This window comes from Hetaerina americana, unplaced genomic scaffold (genome assembly GCF_022747635.1).
Source record: "Hetaerina americana unplaced genomic scaffold, ioHetAmer1.1.p SCAF_2, whole genome shotgun sequence".
Lineage (NCBI taxonomy): Eukaryota > Metazoa > Arthropoda > Insecta > Odonata > Calopterygidae > Hetaerina > Hetaerina americana.
The window spans coordinates 31157817-31177775 of record NW_027286763.1 but is presented as its reverse complement, the minus strand read 5'-3'; the positions used below and the strand labels follow the sequence as shown (position 1 = coordinate 31177775).

At 40.3% G+C, this 19959-nt stretch overlaps 1 protein-coding gene across 3 annotated transcripts in view; it reads left to right on the top strand.

Moving 5' to 3' along the window:
- The window catches only part of Polr1B (RNA polymerase I subunit Rpl135), a 52789-nt gene extending 37228 nt beyond the window's left edge, over positions 1 to 15561 (top strand). The window contains exons 20-24 of one of the 3 annotated variants that reach the window (XM_071585241.1): positions 37 to 164; positions 10906 to 11070; positions 11187 to 11321; positions 15032 to 15164; positions 15322 to 15561. In XM_071585241.1, coding sequence (XP_071441342.1) covers positions 37 to 164; positions 10906 to 11070; positions 11187 to 11321; positions 15032 to 15163 — 560 coding nt within the window. In that variant the 3' untranslated portion in view covers position 15164; positions 15322 to 15561. Of the gene's footprint in view, positions 1 to 36; positions 165 to 10905; positions 11071 to 11186; positions 11322 to 15031 lie in introns of all 3 variants that reach the window. The other 2 variants (XM_071585239.1, XM_071585240.1) reach the window with 2 other exon arrangements.
- The last annotated feature ends 4398 nt before the right edge of the window (positions 15562 to 19959 follow it).

Here is a 19959-nt window from a genome sequence, read left to right as displayed (position 1 = left end):
GGTACTTTTTGATTCATTTAAACTATATTTTTTCAGGAGGATACAGCTATTATGGAACAGAAAGAATGTACAGTGGAGTGACAGGCCAAGAAATGACTGCAGACATTTTTTTTGGCGTTATACATTATCAAAGACTGAGGCACATGGTATCAGACAAATGGCAGGTGAGAATACTGATTTTATTGGTTATAATTAAATAGTTGCATCAAAATAATAATGATAAAATGTATTTGACCATGATTCATAGGACATGGAACACATCAATTATTAATAATGCATGGCTGAGTGGTGAAACCACATAAGCAAATATACAGTAAGAATCATAACAGGTTACCTACAGTTTGTTACAACCTTTCCTAAGGGAGTTGAAGTTAATCACAAAAAAAATTATTTTACATCATATTGCATTGTATTGGAAAGAATAGTTCTTAAAGTATGCTTTAAATGTGCATTGTAATGCAATGCATTAAAGGTTGCTCCATTAAAAGTTGCTGTTGCAATATCTCCCACAGTTTCTTAGAATTATTCATTGCCTTTGCTCTCTTTGATGTGACGGGAGAGATGAGTGAATACATATTTTTAAAATTGAATATTGGAGTCCATATTGGCACTGTGAGAGAGTGTAAGAATCTAAATGTATATTGTTCCTGATTGTACAGGGTGCGTCAACATAAGTTCCTTTTTTTTTCAAATGCAAAACGCTTTCAAAAAAGGAAGTTATCTTGCCACACCCTGTAGTTTGGTTCTCACCATGTAGCAGGGTGGTCAGCTATCCCTATATCCTTGTAAAGCAGATATTGGAAAACTTTTTACAAAATTCTGGAAAACTTGCAATTTTGGAGAAGTGATGATATTTTACAAGAAGATATATAATGGGTAGTAAAATGCAAAATTGCATGCAATTTTTCTTTTGAATTCAATGCAAATGGCCCATACACCCTCCCAATGGACTGCAACCTTGGTGTGGTGGAAGGGCTTGTGCCTTCTAATGATCCCTAGAACTGTGCTATAGGTAGTAATGATATTTGTTCCTGGTTGGGTCACCCTTAACTGATAGGTCAAAGGGTAGGAGCCAGATAATGGGTAGTCTGCGCAGCATCTGTTTCTCATTGTGGCAGCCGCAAAGGCCTCTGACCCCAGTGGGGTGGCTGTTAAGTCATGGTGTCACATTAAGGAGCACTATTGAGAAAAATAACGGAATCCCTCCTCAATTATTGATCCGAAGACTTAGGATGAATTCCATAATAAAAATGAGTCCTGGCAACTGCAGGGCTCAGCTGTGTGTCATGCCTGGGGATGGGGGAGGTAAGGCTTCCATGGTTGTTAACTCACGAAAGCCTTGCAAAGCAAAAGTGACCATAGCAGCACAGAAGAGAACCAAATCAGTTAGAGTAGGGACTTGGAATGTTAGAACAATTTTAAGGGCAAGAAAATTAGAAAATATAAAGCAAGAGATGGAAAGAGGAAATATACAGGTTTTAGGGCTGTGCGGAGTGAGATGGAAGGATTACTGGAGTGATAGTTATAGAGTGATAAATGACAGTGGAGGAGAAGCGAGCCAGCGAGGGGTTGCAATAATATTGAATCAAAAGGTATGAAGAAGTGAAGTGAGCTTAGAGCAAGCAATGGATAAAAAGGGGGTATAAAGAATGGCTACCATACTGACTTCCCGCCCAGAGGGCCCAGGTTTGAATCCTGGAGACCGCAGATTTTTTCAGTGGCATACCGATCCCTACTTGAAGTGCTTTGTGGGAAGCATTTTAAGTAAGAATGCCATCTGTTGGAGGGACGTTAAGCTCTTGACCACTTGGCACCTTTGTTAAGAATAGGCTAATACTGACGCCAGGTTTCTTTCCTACCTTCCCCCATTCTCATTCATCCTTAATGGTGCAAATAACCTCAGCTGTTGATCACCCTCCCTAAAGCTATTATTATTACAGTTATATAACTGTTGAGGATCATTAGTGAAAATATTGACTTAGGTTAGATTTTGACAAATGGGTCTTATCCAGGTTAACCGGGTCAAGCTAGATTTTTTTATCGGCTAGGTGGAAAAATTTTAAGATCATTTGGAAATGGTCTCTTTAAAATATTTTATTAAACCATGAGAGACATGGAATTTGTGAGAAAACCAGCATAAAGAAATTTTTGGTGCCTATTTACACCCAAAAATAGTATGTTACGGTTTGGTATTCTATATTTTGGTTTGGAATGGTTTTTTTCATGAACCTCAGCAGATATATTCTGTATTATTATGTAGGTAAGGAATATTTCTCAATGAATGAAAGAATTTTAAAATCTTGTAATAGCCTCTTTTTAAAACTTAATACTCCTGAAATATCAGTTCCTGGCAGGGTCAATGGAACACCATGTTCAAAGCCAAAATGAGTTTGGACTGCTAATAGTTAAAAATTTTGTTATTCCTAATTATGAGGCATAACAAATGCAGGTGATGTCATGTCACGGTTAACATTCATCTAGATGACTTATTAAAGTCAAAAAACCCCAATGTAGGGCACCAGAAATACAAGAGAAGTAATCTCTCTACCATAGGCAGAATGTTTATTTCAGTGAGCCATTTAATATTTTAAGCTTTTTATGAAATGAATTATCTATCTACTACCTTGAACAAAAAGTTCCCGGAATAACCACCGTGTGGCGCTCCCATCGTTCCGATTTGAGTTCTGTTTTTTTTGTTAAATTGGTACATCTGTTGTTGATATTCCCTTTAAATCTTAGTGTCATAACTTGACATTTGCAAAAGTTACGTAGCCAAGAGTACATCTATCTCTGTGTGTGTTGGCGATTTTTTACAATTGCAGAAATGGATTTAAATTTGCAACAACGAACTTGTATTAAATTTTGCGTAAAAAACGGATTTAGTGGCGCACGGACGTTGGAAATGTTGGAAAAGTGTTTCGGCAACGATTCTCTAAAAAAAACGGTCGTTTACCAGTGGCACGAGCGGTTCAGAAGTGGTCGTGAGTCAATCGAAGATGATGAACGCAGTGGCAGACCATCGACATCGAAAGTCGGTGAAAAAATTGATAAAGTAAAAGAAATGTTGGTCAATAACCGCAAATTAACCATCAGAGAAATAGCGGAGGACTTGAACATTGCCTATGGATCCGCCCAAGACATTGTGGTTAATGATTTGGGTTTCCGTCGTGTAGCAGCAAAGTTGGTGCCAAAAGACCTCAATTTCATGCAAAAAAGAGACCGTGTTGACGTCGCAAAAGACATGATTTGCGAGGCTGAATCCGATCCCACATTCATCAAAAGGATCATTACTGGAGACGAGACGTGGGTTTATGAGTACGACACGCAATCCAGACATCAGGCAAGTGAATGGCGTTCACCAAATGAGCCGAGACCAAAAAAACCACGTCGTTTTCAGTCAAAAAAGAAGGCAATGCTGACGGTTTTCATGGATTACAACGGTGTAGTGCATCATGAATTTTTGCCAGAAGGCCAGACAGTAAACAAAGAGTATTATTTGGGCGTTATGAGACGTTTGCGTGAAGCAATTCGCCGAAAGAGACCAGAAATGTGGGCAGAAAACTCGTGGATGTTGCACCATGATAACGCACCGTTGCACAGTGCTATCATTATTCGTAATTTTTTGACGAAAAATGCAACAAATACCATCCAACAGCCACCGAATTCACCTGATTTGGCTCCCTGTGACTTCTTTCTGTTCAATCGAGTTAAAAAACCATTACGGGGAACGCGTTTTAGCAGCCGAGAGGAAGTAATGGAAAAATCGCAGGAAGCACTGATGGACATACCGAAAACCGACCGTAACTTTTGCAAATGTCAAGTTATGACACTAAGATTTAAAGGGAATATCAACAACAGATGTACCAATTTAACAAAAAAAACAGAACTCAAATCGGAACGATGGGAGCGCCACACGGTGGTTATTCCGGGAACTTTTTGATCAAGGTAGTATAATGAATTATCGATTTTATGCTACTGGGGAAAGTTCTAAAATATTTATGAATGTAAATTTAGCAGTGTCCATTTATTTAAATTGGGGATTAGAGGTAGTAAAAATGGTAGTACAAAACTTGGAAATAGAATTTTCAACCCTATAAACCTGGAAAAGAACATGAAATCAGAATACTGCTGAGCATCCTGTGCAAAGAATTTGTTTAAAAATAGTTGGGATACTTCTGGACAAATATGGCACATTCAAATGCAAGTATGTTAAAATATATAGAGTACATATAAACCATAAACACAGTAATCAAACCGAAGGTCGGTTTGGTAGGTGATGGTAGAGTTCACCTAGTGTTAAGCCCGACGGCATGTGAAATTCACACATCAGAGTAGGGGGGCTAGTTCCTTTCCCTGTGTCGGTTATGGTTTCCCGGGAAGAACTGGTGCCCAACCCCCCCGCGGGTAGGGGGATAGAGAATACTCCCGCAGTATCCCTGCTTGTCGTAAGAGGCGACTAAAAGGGCGGGGAGAAAACCCCGAAATCAAACCCCAAGCCAGCAAGGGATGCGTCCGGACAGTGCTGTGGATCCACTGTCTGTGAGCGGCCATACCATCTGGCCTGCGATCCGCCCAGGTGTTTGCCGTGCCTGGAGACCCGTAAGGGAGAGAAGGGGATCCTGGAGGGTGAGCTTTCTGGTTCCCAGCAGGGTGTCGGATGCCCTGTATGGACCGGGGAGTGATACCCCTCTTCGGCCCCGGATTTCGTGTAAACGGGAGGCCGGGAGCTAGCCACTCCCGGTCAATCGGCTTCCGTCGCGTTTTCGCTCCGGTGGCGAGTGCCAAGGTTGTGGGGTCTGCGTAGGGAGGTCGGAGATGTAAGGGTTTTGGTGGGCCCTTGTATCGAAGATCCACCCCGAAACAGACAACCACTCCTGAAGCGCTATATCCCTCGCGTTAGCCCTGGCGACCGCTCCGGTTTGGCGGAGCGGCGTCCCGAATGTGTGGCTCCGTGGTGGGTGGGGAGGCCGAGGGACGAATTATTAATTATTATGGAGGAAAAACCCTTTCCACCAACAAAAAGATCCCGTCCGGACTCGGGCGGGGGAGATCAATGCATAGGTGCTTGCAAGCGGTACCTCATAATGTCGTGTGCTAAGGAAGGTGAGACCTTGAAAAAGGTCTCTCCTTTCCTTATACGGAGAGTTTTGTCGCAGATAGTACCTGGGGACCCAAAGAGCGTCAAGAAACTAAGGGACGGTACTCTGCTTATAGAGACAAATAATGAAAAACAAAGCGAAAAATTATTGGCAATGGGAATGCTCCATGACATTCCGGTAAAAGTGGAGGTGCACCGCACTCTCAACACTTGTCGGGGAGTCATCAGCCATTACGACCTCCTCTATGTCGACGTCGACGAAATCAAGAGAGAAATGTTCTCTCAGGGAGTGACGGATTGTCGTCGACTAACGACAAGGCGCAACGGCGAGAACATTAACACCACGTCCGTGATTTTGACGTTCGCACGTGATAGGCTGCCCGACAAGGTATTCATTGGATATGAATCGGTCCCAGTGAGGCCGTTCATTCCTAATCCCGTGCGTTGTTTTCAGTGCCAACGTTTCGGCCACGTCGCGTCGCGCTGCGAGGGCAAGGCAACCTGCCCGCGCTGTGGCAAGGACGCGCACGAGGATAGAGAGTGCTCCTCGGAAGCTCTTTGCGTCAATTGCGAGGGTACACATCCAGTGTACTCCCGTGATTGTCCAAAGATGAAAGAGGAAAGAAAGATCATGGAGATAAAGACGCTGGAAAAGATACCGTATTTGGAAGCGAGGAGAAAGTACAGGGCACTCGTCGCCCCGACGTTCTCCCGGTCCTTTGCTTCCGTCGCGTCTATCCCATTGCCAAAGTGCACCATCGCCACGCAAACTGACGCCCCTCAAGTCACCGCTTTGGACACGCGAAGCAAAAAACAGAAGAGCACCAAAGAGACAAAGAGTAAGGTGGACAATGCGCCACCTACTCCGGTGGGCCCTTCGAAGAAGAGCCCACCACCAAAAACCACCAAGGGGAACACGACGTTACGGCGTGAGAAGACACCTTCCCCTACACCTCCCGCAAAACCAGGGAGGCCGGAGGTTCTGGAGGACCAGAGTATCTCGGATACGGAGGTCCTGGCAACCGAGTGGAGGAGGAAACATCGCTTTAAGCGATGATTTCTTAACAACCGGTCATCTCCCAAAGTTTAAAACACATTTAATCCTTTATTTATTTATTTTAATTATAATTAATTTTAATGGCCTTTTTACTGCAGTGGAACTGCAACGGTTTTTATCGGCACAAGGAGGAGCTGGCCGTTTTAATGGACGCTTTTGATCCCTCTTGCATCTGTCTGCAAGAGACACATTTTAAGGCGACAGACAAGGGTGTTTTAAAGGGGTGCACTGTTTTTAGACTAGACGACACGAGTGGTCAACGCGCCCAAGGAGGAGTGGCAGTTGCGATTCGTGAGGCCCTTTACACCTCCCGAGTCCAACTGAACACCCCATTCCAGGCAGTGGCTGTCACAGTGCATACCCCAGAGACGATGACGTTATGCAACGTCTATCTGCCGGAGGGTGCACCGGTAACTCGTTTTAACTTGGAAGCCCTTGTCCGTCAGCTACCTCGGCCATTTATTTTGATGGGCGATTTTAATGCCCATGACCCACTATGGGGAGGCCCATCCACCCCAAGCAATAGGAGAGGGCGAATTTTATCGAATTTTATTGAGGATTTTAATTTGTTTTTATTAAATAGCGGGGAAAAAACTCGCTTCAACAGCTTCAATGGGGAATTTTCAGCAATAGATCTTGCCATATGCTCGAGAAGCCTAGCCCCGAAGCTGAAGATGAACGTCCACAACGATCTCTGTGGGAGTGACCACTTTCCTCTTCTACTCGAGAAAGTAGATCGTTCGCCAAACACCTTCAGACCTCCAGAAAACTGGCGTATCAGCCGTGCCGACTGGTCGCTTTTTAAGAATATTTTTCATTTTAAACACGACGCAAGTCTCGACGCGTTGCAAAATGTCGAGACACTGACTTCAACGCTCGTAGCCGCAGCTACCGAAAGTGTTCCTCGCACGTCCGGCACCCTTCATCGGGCACCCGTCCCTTGGTGGAACGAGGACTGCGACAGGGCGATCCGGACGAGGAAAAAAGCGTTGAATATTTTTAAGAAATACCCCACGGCAACAAACCTGGCAGCCTACCGCCACCTACGAGCGCGAGCCCGGAAGGCGGTGAAGCAGGCCAAGAGGGCATCCTGGATAGAGTATGTCGCTACCATTAACCAGAGAACCCCCCTTGCGCAGGTATGGGAGAAAGTCAAAAAAATCTCTGGGTCCAAGGGCTCCTTCGTCATCTCGCCACTGCTTGTTGCTGGACGGGTGGTGACTTCACCCCCAGAAATAAGCGACACTTTCGCCCAGCAGTTCGCGGCCAGCAGCAGTGATGAACTATATGACGCCAACTTCGCAAACTTCAAGAGGCAATGTGAGAGAGTCCCTCTCAATTTTCGCGAAGCTGGAAATCCTGCAGCATACAACGAGCCATTCTCGCCATGGGAACTAGAGTCCTCTATCATGGACTCCCATAACACCTCACTGGGAATGGATCAGATCCACAACGCCTTTCTTCGGAATATTCCGAAGTCAGCGTTGGGGGAGGTCCTCAATACCCTCAACCAATTGTGGATTGAGGGTAGTTTTCCGAATTCCTGGCGGGAGTCCCTGGTGATACCCGTTCCGAAACAGGGTAAGAACGAGAGCGACCCGAACAGCTATCGGCCCATCTCTCTCACCAGTTGCCTGTGCAAGGTGATGGAAAGAATGGTTAACCGACGTCTCGTCTGGTGCCTGGAGAGACAACACCTCCTCTCCGACGCTCAGTGCGGCTTCCGGCGTGAGAGGTCCACGACAGATCATCTGGTGCGCACTGACAATTTCATCCAGGAAGCCTTTCTGTTACGCCAACACGTCGTAGCAGTCTTCTTCGACCTCGAGAAGGCCTACGACAGTGTGTGGCGACGAAAGATTTTAAACACGTTGCACAAGTGGGGTTTTAAGGGCAATATGGCCATATTTATAAAAAAATTTTTAACAAACCGCCTTTTTAGAGTAAGGACGGGCAATCATTTATCCCGATCCTACACTCAGGAGAACGGCGTACCTCAGGGATCAGTCCTGAGCGTGACGTTGTTCGCCATCGCAATCAACGACGTAACGGAATGCATCAATGCCCCGGTGATGGCATCGCTATTTGTTGACGACCTGGCTATTTTCTGCCGCTCTACAAGACTGGCATACGCCTCCAGGCAAGCCCAGGTCACCTTGAACAAACTGGGAGAGTGGTCGCGAAGGAACGGGTTTCGCTTCTCCACGGAGAAAACGAAATGTGTTCATTTCCACCGTCTTCGCGGACAGCACACACCACCGACCTTATGCCTTCTGGGCAGAAATCTCCCATTTGTCGAGTCCATTCGCTTTCTCGGCATGATCCTGGACGAAAAACTAAATTGGCGGGAGCATATATGGGTATTACGGGAGAGGTGTCGCCAGACCCTAAATATCCTAAGGTTTTTGACCCACTCCAAATGGGGAGCAGATCGCTCTACCATGCTTTTATTATATCGAGGCTTGGTCCGTTCGAAGCTGGACTACGGGTCCATAATATACTCGTCAGGACGAGAGTCCTATTTGAAACCCCTGACGTGTGTCCACAATGCCGGGATACGTTTGGCCACTGGGGCATTTAGAACCAGCCCAGTCCCCAGCCTACTTGCTGACGCAGGTGAACCCTCGTTAGCAACCCGAAGGTTGATTTTGATGGGAAATTATGCCTGTAAAGTTTTATCCGTGACCAAGCACCCATGTTTTAACATTCTTTTTAAACCAAGATTTTTAGATATATTTAACAGGCGAAGAAGGGCAACTAGGCCCTTGGCCGTTCGTTTTACTGATTTTATCCAGGCACTCAATATTACCTTACCTCAAGTTCTCCCTGTCGCCTATGCTAAACATCCTCCTTGGCTAACACCAAAGCCGGATATGAAGTCGTTGCCTCATGCGCACTGCAAAGCGTTCACGACCGAGTCAGAATACCAAGGACTCTTTAACGCCTTCCTCGGATCGCACTCGGACTTCGTCCCGGTCTACACCGATGGGTCGAAGTCGGCGTCCGCATGTGCCTATGCAGTCGTCTCCCGCTACCATGGAGTCGTGAGGGAAAAATTGAACACGCTTTGCGGTATATTCACAGCCGAACTGTCAGCCATAAGAACCGCCCTAAAACAACTAAATGAAAATAACGGCTCTTTTCTCATCTGTTCGGACTCTTCTAGCGCCTTAAAATCCATTTCGGTGTTCTCATCAATGCACCCGATAGTCCAAGAGATCCATCATAGTCTCTTATCCCTTCAGAGAAAGGGGACCAGGGTATCCTTTATGTGGATTCCTGGTCATGTGGGAATACCTGGCAACGAAAAAGCCGACAAAGCAGCGAAGGAAGCCCTGGACCAAAATGAGTCCGATCATTGTTTGGTACCGGTGGAGGAACTGTCAGCCATAAGAACCGCCCTAAAACAACTAAATGAAAATAACGGCTCTTTTCTCATCTGTTCGGACTCTTCTAGCGCCTTAAAATCCATTTCGGTGTTCTCATCAATGCACCCGATAGTCCAAGAGATCCATCATAGTCTCTTATCCCTTCAGAGAAAGGGGACCAGGGTATCCTTTATGTGGATTCCTGGTCATGTGGGAATACCTGGCAACGAAAAAGCCGACAAAGCAGCGAAGGAAGCCCTGGACCAAAATGAGTCCGATCATTGTTTGGTACCGGTGGAGGACATAAAGGCCGCCTTGCGGCATAATGTCCTAAACCAGTGGAAAGAAGCTTGGCGGTCCCTAATAAATAATAAACTTAGGGAGATAAAACCGGTTGTTTCGGCATGGCCCTCTTCCATCCGAAAGAATCGGAGGGAAGAGGTCACGATTACGCGTTTGAGGATAGGGCACTCTGCCCTCACACACTCGTACCTCTTCACAGAGGGAAAAGTGCAACCGCGCTGCAATGAGTGCGACCTGCCCCTTACAATGAAACATATTCTTACGCAGTGCCAAAAATATAAAAGGGCCAGAGAAAAGTTTCATGTAAGGGGAGATCTGGATCAAATATTAGGAGACGACCCCAACTCTTTAAGCAAGGTTTTATTATTTTTAAAGGAAACTGGCCTAATGAGGAAACTTTAGCTGTGGTATTTTTATTCTTGCCGATGTCATTTGTTTTTACTATATATTTATTTATCTATTTATTTATTTATTTATTTATTAAACCCTAACTGTGGTTTTTAAAAGTTTCGACGTGGTGCAAAATGACCTCAGCCGTCGATGCACCCCATAAACAAAAATACTACTACTACTGGTGCCCAAAAAATCACATAGCTTGGTTGGAGCTGCAGGTGCCCAGAGTGGCTTGCCTTGGAGTTGAACCCGGGCCCTCCGGTCAGTCATCCAATGCTCTACCCCGTGGACTACCACAACCCACGGAGCACATATCTATGTGAAAATATGGTAGAGCTAAAATCCTCAATACTTGAAAAAGGGGTTTTCTGTTAGTCTTGGCAGAGATGCAAAGAATTGATTGATCACTTATTACTTAAGAGACGTCAGCAACAGGGGAATTTCCCCAAAATACAATCCTTTAGCATAAGAGGGATTGAATCTTTGCACAGTTAACAATTGAAGGCCAAGGTATTATCGTTCTATCAAGATTTTCATCAAATTTAAGAATTCAATACTTTCACTATGGTGAATGTTATTGTCAGTCGTCAATAGTAATGTGATCCCTCTCCACAGCTGTTTCATTCTTTTTTTATATTAATGATGCTAATATGTTCTATAGATAGAATATTAATTTGACCCTCCAGGTTCGTAGCACTGGCCCAACAGATATTCTGACTCGACAGCCAATCAAAGGAAGGAAAAGGGGAGGTGGTGTCAGATTTGGGGAGATGGAGCGGGATGCACTCATATCACATGGGACTTCGTTTTTGCTACAGGATCGACTTTTTGAGTGCTCGGATAAAACCAAAGTAAGATCACTGTTGTACTTAAGGATGTTTCTATTGGTTTTACTTCTCTTAACTGAGAAGTGATGGTATCATCTTGATTCTGATGCAGTGGCTCATTAAATTTTCAACCTTTAAAGCTCCCTGTTTGCTGTGTCTGTGGTAGCCTGCTGTCTCCTCTGATAGTGTCCACTGCTAATGAAGGTGTCAACGATGAAGATGTCTTTGAACGGCGGACAAAAGTGTGTTGTGTGGTTTGCAAGGAGACATGCAAGGTATGTATGAAACCCTTACATGCATAGAGAAATATTCAGAAGTTTGTTCATTTTGTCTAGTTTTATTACCTTCATTCTCTCATAGAGAACTAATATATATATCAAATCTTTAAATTACTGCAATTCATTATATTATGTTATATTATATTACATTATATTATATTATAGTTTATTATATTATGTTATACCATACTATATTACATTATATCATATCATACTCTATTATATTTTAAGAGTTTGGAGGTGGCATAATGCATGTGATGAGCAAGTTTTCATATATTAGATGTTTCACACTATATTTGAAAATTAGTAATTTGACGTGCTACTTTTAATGTAGGATTAGGGCATCAGTAATATTATGAAGACAGACATATTTAGTTATTCCTCAATTTTTTAAGCTTCAGGATTTGACACATTAGGCATTCTTCATGGTTGCCTTTTTTTAAATTACTGTGGTCATATATTGTTACATATTATGTCGAGGCAGTATGAGTTAATAAAATTGTACCTTTTTCTTATGTAAGACATTGTTTATAAAAATGTAGATTGGATTTTTATTTAGGTGTCATTAAATTTTTAAAACCATTTTTATTAATACAATATCAACACATGAATATTTCAAAGAAAATGCTGGAACATTAGCAAACGTAAATTTAGCTGTTTGATTACATTGGCGTAGTAAAATTAGTAGCACAAACATTAAAAAATGAATTTTTTATCTTTGAAAACCTAGAAATAACCTTGAATCAGAAATCATTTAATTGTTGGCCACCCTGCTTATACTTAGGCTAAACCCTATTTGAAATGAAAAATATGAAGAAAAGAGCGCACAGTTTCTCTGAGAACTACCATAGTTTAAGAAATGGTGAAATCCCTTACTTGCACTTTTCCAGGGACCTTGAGTAAAACTTTAAAATATGGGAAAATGCTAACAGTGAGGAAAAGGAAAATTTTCACTTTTACGCTTAATTATTGAAGTGATTGTATATAGTATCACCATTATCACGAATAACTTAGGAATTTCTACCTCACAATCAGTGTGAAATCCTGCCTTCCTAAAGCAGTTATGTATGGTAGAATCCATGCTTCCAAGCACACGATGTGTATTGTAAAGCATTCAATACCTTCAATTTGGTTCCCTTTACATTCGTACCACAGTCGTGCAAAGCTATGAATTTCTGTGCAATCATTCGATGATGCACTTTAATGAGTGAATTATAACTAAATTCAGTGGTTGGAGCTCAATAGTACAATTTACTGGAAAAAATTTCAACTGTTCATATATTTCTCAAGTGTACATTTGGTGGATGGGCTGGACACCGATCATTATGTTTAGGTCCGCAGGAAATTCTCCAATGGTGATTCGATGATTGGCCAATACTGTTTTCTTCACCTCATCAATGTGTTTGTCTGTTGTTGACGTGCTTGGGTGTCTGGCACGCTCTTGGTCCTTCACATCTTATCAGCTTTCTGAGAACATTTTGTACCTCTGATAAACGTTGCTTTGGTCCAAGGTAGCTTCTCCATATGCCACAGTCAACATTCGGAATGCGTCTGCGCACTTAATTTCGTTTTTCAGACAAATTTTGATACAGATTCTTTGATCCATTTTTTGGAACAGGCAAAAATCGAAGACAAAACACGTCCAAGCAAAACAACTGTCAACAATTAACTGAGCATTCAAAATGGCCAAACTTTTTGGCATAAGTGAGAGACACAAGTACCAACATAACGCCACAAAAAAATCAATAATCACATATACATTCCCCGCGAAAATTCAAAATTCGTGATACTTTTTTAACAGACCTCGTAAACAACTGAATATATCTGTTCTGAGACCCCATTTTAGCATCCAGGTCATGAAACTTATCATCAAATATTTCTGATGTCATTCATGCTTTGGAATTTTCTGTGTATCTGGCGGGCAATGTTTTTACATAATTGACCTAACATGCATCTAGGAATCTTTGATTTACTAAACAATAGGATAAATAAGACAAGAAATCTTTGTTTGCCGAGCATCCCTCCATGGCCTTGTTCCCCTCTGAAGCACAATGCTGGTGATGGCAGCGCATTAAAGAAATAACCCTGTCTTGTATGCATTGAAAACATCTTTTGGGCTGTAGCTTTCTAGAAGTTTATTCAATTCTGACACCTTCAATGGAGTTGCAGTCTCGATGTCAAGACTTCTACGTTCACCACACGCCACTGCAAGTTTGTACCAATTTTTAAACCTATCCCACCAATCATTGGAGGCTGTGAAATCTTTGATTCCCAATCTTGTGGGAATGTGCAATACTTTTTTTCTTAAGATGACTTAAAAGCCACCATTTCAGTAATTCTCCATTTTGGGAATTCTTGACATATTTTTTCTCTTTAGGTAAATATCTAAAAAGGTCAATCTTACACTGGTTTACATGCTTTAATATGGAATTGTGTTTTTCGCTATTGTATTCAGAGTGGAGGCCTGCAGTCTTAAATGTTTCATCATATCAATACAGATTCGGTCATGGGAATCAAGTTGTTCCAAAATGTTTATTTTTCCCTCAGAAATGTTCTTTTTTCATCTTGTCTTGTCATGGTCAAGCAGAATAAAATTAATGTTCCCAAATGATTGAGGAATCTGAGCTACCTTGCCGTTTGACTAATGTGAACAGTTGTTCTATTTTAAAATTGTTTGAAGAAAAGAAAATTATTTTTGATTCCAATAGTTTTGATGCAATCAAGCAAGTTTCAATACTTCTTAAAATTCTGGAGCCCACCACTGTTATATCTGTTTTGTTGAGGCTGTGCAATTGGTCCAAGTTGTCAGCCACCGTTTATTGTATGTTTCATGCTTCATCATGTTTAGGTCAAAGTCATTTTAATTCCTCGTATTTTCAACTTATGTGTGATATGAATAGTCTCCCTCGGGTGTTCTTACAATGCAAGAATTACATTGCTATAGCATAAATCTTTTCCAGGTAGACTGAGATTATCAGTTAAAGTAGTTCAAATTTTCTTCACTGTTGGTGCTCATACTACCCCACTGTATTCAAATTCTGTAAAACTGTTCACATTAGTGTTCTCAATTGTATTTTTTAAGTAAATATATATGAAACAAAGTTCCTTTAAATAGGCTGATGTAAAGAGTGTAAACTCTGTTTGACTTCTACTGCATTATAGTTCAAATCTAATAATCTAACAACAATCATTTGCTTAGTATAGGGAAGTCACCATCTGGCAAGTCTGAGTGAGTGACGACATTCACATTTATGGTGTTGGCTATTTGATAGTGAAATGCAATCTATGCATCTGTTCAGATGAATACTATCCAAGTAATGTTTTGCACAAGGCATAATGTGCAAATTAGAAACAGGATCACAGCTGTGTGTACAATGTTTTACGAATTTTAGCACTTATGATTTCCGAAATGTTTTAGATGTGTTTGTTTGCACTTGTTATATTTTTTTAATTCACTTACAACCATAAATATTTACGAGTGGAAAAAATCTTGGAATTAAAGGGTTAATGGAAATTCCCCAAGTTCTTTTTTATTTATTAACCCCTGTCTACTGTGTTATTCTTTAATGCTTTAGACTTTCCCCAATGCCTAATTTATAGTGTTTTTTTTAAGATCTGGGTCTTTTGCTCATTTTAGTTTAATCTGTCACTGCCTTCCTATTTGTACATTTCTCTGTTCATTTCCTTTAACTATTTCTTTATTTTAGGAAGAAGATCAGAAGATTTCTTACATTAATGCTCCTTATGTAATGAAATATTTAGTAAGTCAACTTGCATCAGTTAATATAAAAATGATATTGGGAATTAGAACAGATCCAATGGCACACACTTTAAAATAAAGTAAGTTATATATTAATGATTTTTATGCTCAATGTTTATTTTTATGTACAGATTGTATCGTATATGAAATAATATAGAATTTTGCTGTGACTACATGTATCCTAATGTACATAAAACCATAAGTTATAACAAAAGATTTTTTGTGTTTTTCCAGCAGTTTTTGTTTAAGGTGCAGGGTGGGTCAATCGTGTTGCATGATTTGAACAGCTCAGCAGAGGTTGTTCACTGGTTTCTTCTTATTTTTTCAAGGTTTAAATTGAATTTTCTTACATTCATTGAAACCATTCATTGTCCCATTTGTAACATAATCAGAATTTTTTCTATAAAATATAGAAATCTCTAATATTTGTTAAGAATCATAATGCAGTTTATTTGTGATTCCCAGCTATACCCAAGAAATTACATGAACTGAGTAAGTATTAGATGTTTGTACAAACACAGTTAAGTACATACGTGAGTTAAATGAAAACTATAGACATTTTTTACTGGTGATTTATTGAACAAAAGTGTATCATTTTTCAACATAGTCTCCTGGACATTTTGAGTGGGCCAAGCATTATGTCTCTAGGGGTGAGGTCTGGTGAGTATAGTGGCTGTGGAGGAGTATCAAAGTGAAAATCAGTGATGATTGCAGCTGTTGCACATGCAGTACAAGGTTGGGCATTATCTTGTTAAACATAAGAGTTTCAGGTTTAACTTTGTGGAATTCCTTCATTATGAGGGTAAAAAGAAACTTAACATTTCCCCAGAAAGGATTTAATATTTCACAACCATGGTTTTGATGCTGCACATCATCATCAGGTAATGTACATCAACATTTTTCAACAAATATATAGTAGTCTGGCTCCAAGAGGGGAGTAAGTTGAGTTTAGGTGCAGCAGCCTATTAGTGGTCTAGGGGAGGGGGAGGCTATGTATTGGAAGGTTACTGGCTCAAATTTGTGAAAGTTTAAATTAATTAAGTGATCATTAAATGAAAAACACAATGTAACGCTCCACCATTCTTAGAAATAACAGTGGAAAATACAAACACATTGTGTTCTACCTTTAATTAGGGGGGATGTTTGTCTACAATGGTTTCACCCTTATTAAGGGACGGTCGATGATCATCACTGCCTTAGTGGGGGTAGGGTTGGTGGGGAAAGTTATTGGAGTCTATTAAGAATTTTAGGAGGGGGGAATGGGATAGGTATAATGTTTCATTGACCACCTCAAATCTTTCAGACTGAAGGGATTGCTAAATTTCCAACTCTAACCAATCAGTGTAATATGCAAGCATCTGGTTGTAGTGGAAGATATGAGGAGGAAGGAGGGGTAAAGTAAGGGAGGGTGAGAGAATTAAACCTGAGTTGGCCAGCTGTTTACTCCTGCCGATGCAAACAATGAGCTTCATCACTGAATACAATAGAAAGGAAATTCATTACATTGAAAACTCATCATAAAGCAGGACAACATAGCATGTTATGAAATGGACATTATGACCAGTGTTGCTGCCATTACATAGCCCTCTCATTCTACAGCTAGCCTGAAGTCCCCTTTCCAATAAGTGCTGCCAATATTTTCAACACAGAACAGGAATTTCTTCCAAATTAGGCCAAGAAAGTCCAAATAATAAATCATTTCCCCTGGGATAAGTCTCAGAACTCTTCAAGGTTTCAAGACAGCCTTTAAAAAGCATTACTTGCCCCATTTTCTACAGTAGACTAATTCCACGTGCATGACAGAGTACTGAGTGTAAGCTAATTAATGGTGAATAGACTTAAGAAACCATCATATGTTCATGTAAGCCAATTTATTGGGAATGGATTATATAAACTACCATATTTTCACATTATGATTGGAAATTCTTGTTTCTATCTGGATAGTTGAATGTAGTTATCTGTGTTTTTTTGTTTTAGATTAACTCAGAAAATTACCTATAGGTGTAATACTCATAACTTTTGTTTGTCCTTGATCCATTCACCATTTTGTGCTTATTTGTTGTCATGATGACGTGCTTCATGATAGATATGATGCTGCCCATCTTAGGACAGATTATACATTCATGCTTACCACAAAAATGTTTTTCCAATGTTCTATTGGACAATTTCATAATATTTAGGGTCGTGTGGATTACTTACACACCCAAGACTTGCAAGTTGCATGAGTGAATAAAACAAATTTATATTTTTCATATAAGTAGATCTGGAAAATTTTCATTTGACCTGGATAAGTTACAGAATTGAAAAACTTTAATTAACTAGACACCATGTAAACAGTATTCCATTCTACACAGGTAAGCGCAGATCCAGAAACGACCTGGAGAGCTTAAGTGGATACATAAATAATGTGAAACCCCACAGCCATTCATTCATCTCTTGTGGAAATAGCCAAAATAAAAGCTTCTATTCTATGTTGTGATTTCTAAAGAAAACATCTCCTAAAGGCATAAATTCAAGTTTCAGAAAAGTCTTATATCTCAGGGTTCTGCAATGTATCATAAGGAAATCAAATTTCATTTTATTTCTTCAAATGTAATAGAAGTAACTATTTATTGTCATTAGAATTTCAGGTTTAAATTATTTGCTCCGTTCAATGTAAAGGAGCTATTAAAATGGCGTGCATCCAAATTTAAAAACATGTGTATAATCAATAACTGTTTGCTAAAATTGGATGATGAACTAAGGTTCTAAAGTGATTGAATTCCAGTCTTGTAGATTAAATTAGTATAGGGTTTGCTGCTCCAGCAGGTCAATCAAGGGCATGAATGGAATAAATAAAATGTTCATAGTTCATTAAATGAATAGTGATCGATAAATAATGAAAAATATGCAGTTGATAGAGCCAAGCATCATGTTGAAATTTTTTGCCCACATGGCTTTAATTGGTTATGCATGCATGCCTGGAACCCTTCAGCATGGTCTACCAAAATTTTATTTTTCTAAAAGAATGCTAGAAATTTTTGGGAATGCCAGTCAGCCAGGTACAATACCTTGGTGGAAGAGTCTCTCGATGTGTCTGCACCTATCTATGGGTGTAATGGGTTTTGACCATGCAAATGTATTAAATATATTTTCAATTTGTACCATAAAGAAGGAATAAAGAGTCAGGGAAACAAGAGTTTGTGCGAGGTACTTTCCTAATGAAGAATGCAAAATGACTAGAAATTCAATCACATTTCAATATGATTTTCAATTCATTCAAATGCTAATTTGGTATATGATGACAATTGCCTGTTTCTCACACATTGAATGTCCCTTAAAGGTGATGTTCTTAATGAGGTCTATGATTTAAAAGATAAATAATGAAATCACAAACTACAGGCTCTCCATGAACAGGATTTTCATGATTCCAATTACTCTATCTCTTATTGTTTTCTTTAAATCTGGGGCAATGGAAAATGAGTGTTTAACTTGGTTTTTTTCTAGACCTTAATTAATGTGGAGTTTTGACACCCTCAGATTAGGAAAGAACTTGCCAAGGTCATATATTTACTTAAAAAACTCAATGGTCAGTGGCTGATGAGTATTTCACCAATGCATAACGTATTTTTTTCTCATATTAAAAATGGTATCAGACCCAGGAGGCATGCCTTTATGTAAAATTGATATTTCTACTTGAAAATAAGCCGGTCAGTTATCAACATCTTGGATTATTGTGAATATTACAGACCACATTTTTATACCAAAATATGACTCTGTAAAGGCTGCATGTATTTCACTCCTTTTATATGTCAAAGAACATTAAAATATGCACTCAAAAAGGACATGCAAATACAGCCATGTTACCTAAACCAACTGTAAATGGAATATACCTCATTGCAAACAGATAAACTTATAAACATGAGTACTATTAAATACTATAATGTCCTGCAGAAATCAAATTTGGTTGATGGCATAGTTTTAATGGTTCTCGAGCTCTTCTAAAAATCCTGTATGCACTAGATTTTTTTAGTGGACTTATCTCTGTAATTCATGAATTCTGGCCATTGCAATGGTGGATTTGTGAGCTGGTGCATTGTCTTGATGAAACAACACTTTCTTCTTAGCCAAATGCGGCCACCTTTGCTTGATTTCTTTGCTCAAACCTTGCAATAAGTTCGCATAATACTCACCGTTGATAGTTTTTCCTTTTTCAAGATGGTCAATAAAAATTATCCTATGCATATCCCAAAAAACCGACGCCATGACCTTGCCTGCAGATGAAACGATCTTCACCTTCTTTGGAACTGATTCTCCCTTTTGAATCCATTGTTTTGATTGTCCTTTTGTCTCGAGTGTGAAGTAAGGGACCCATGTTTCATCATGGTTATGAAACGGTGCAAAAATTCTGCTTTGTAGCTGTGACACTTTGCTAAACACTCGATTGAAATATCTTCACGACACTGGTTTTGCTCAAGTGTGAGCAAACGCAGCACCCATCTTGCACACAGCTTTCTCATGTCCAAATTTTTGGTTAATATTCGATGTACCGCACTTCTTGATATGCCTACTATGTCTGCTACCTCGTGCACTTTTAGTCGATGATCATCCAGGATCACTCAGTAGATTTTCTTTGCCGTTTCTGGAGTTGTCACCTCATTTGGTCGATCTATGCGATGCACGTCCTGATAGCTCATACAGTCTCGTTTCAACTCTGCTCCTTCGTCTACAACAGTAAAATATTGGGTTGAAGACTCACCCAGAGTAGAATCCAGTTCAGCTTTTATATTGTTTGGGCTGAGGCCTTGCAAATAAAAGTATTGTATCACATGATGATGACCAATTTTCTCTATTTTCACAAATTCACTGAAAACTTTCACTATTGACGGCTGCCAA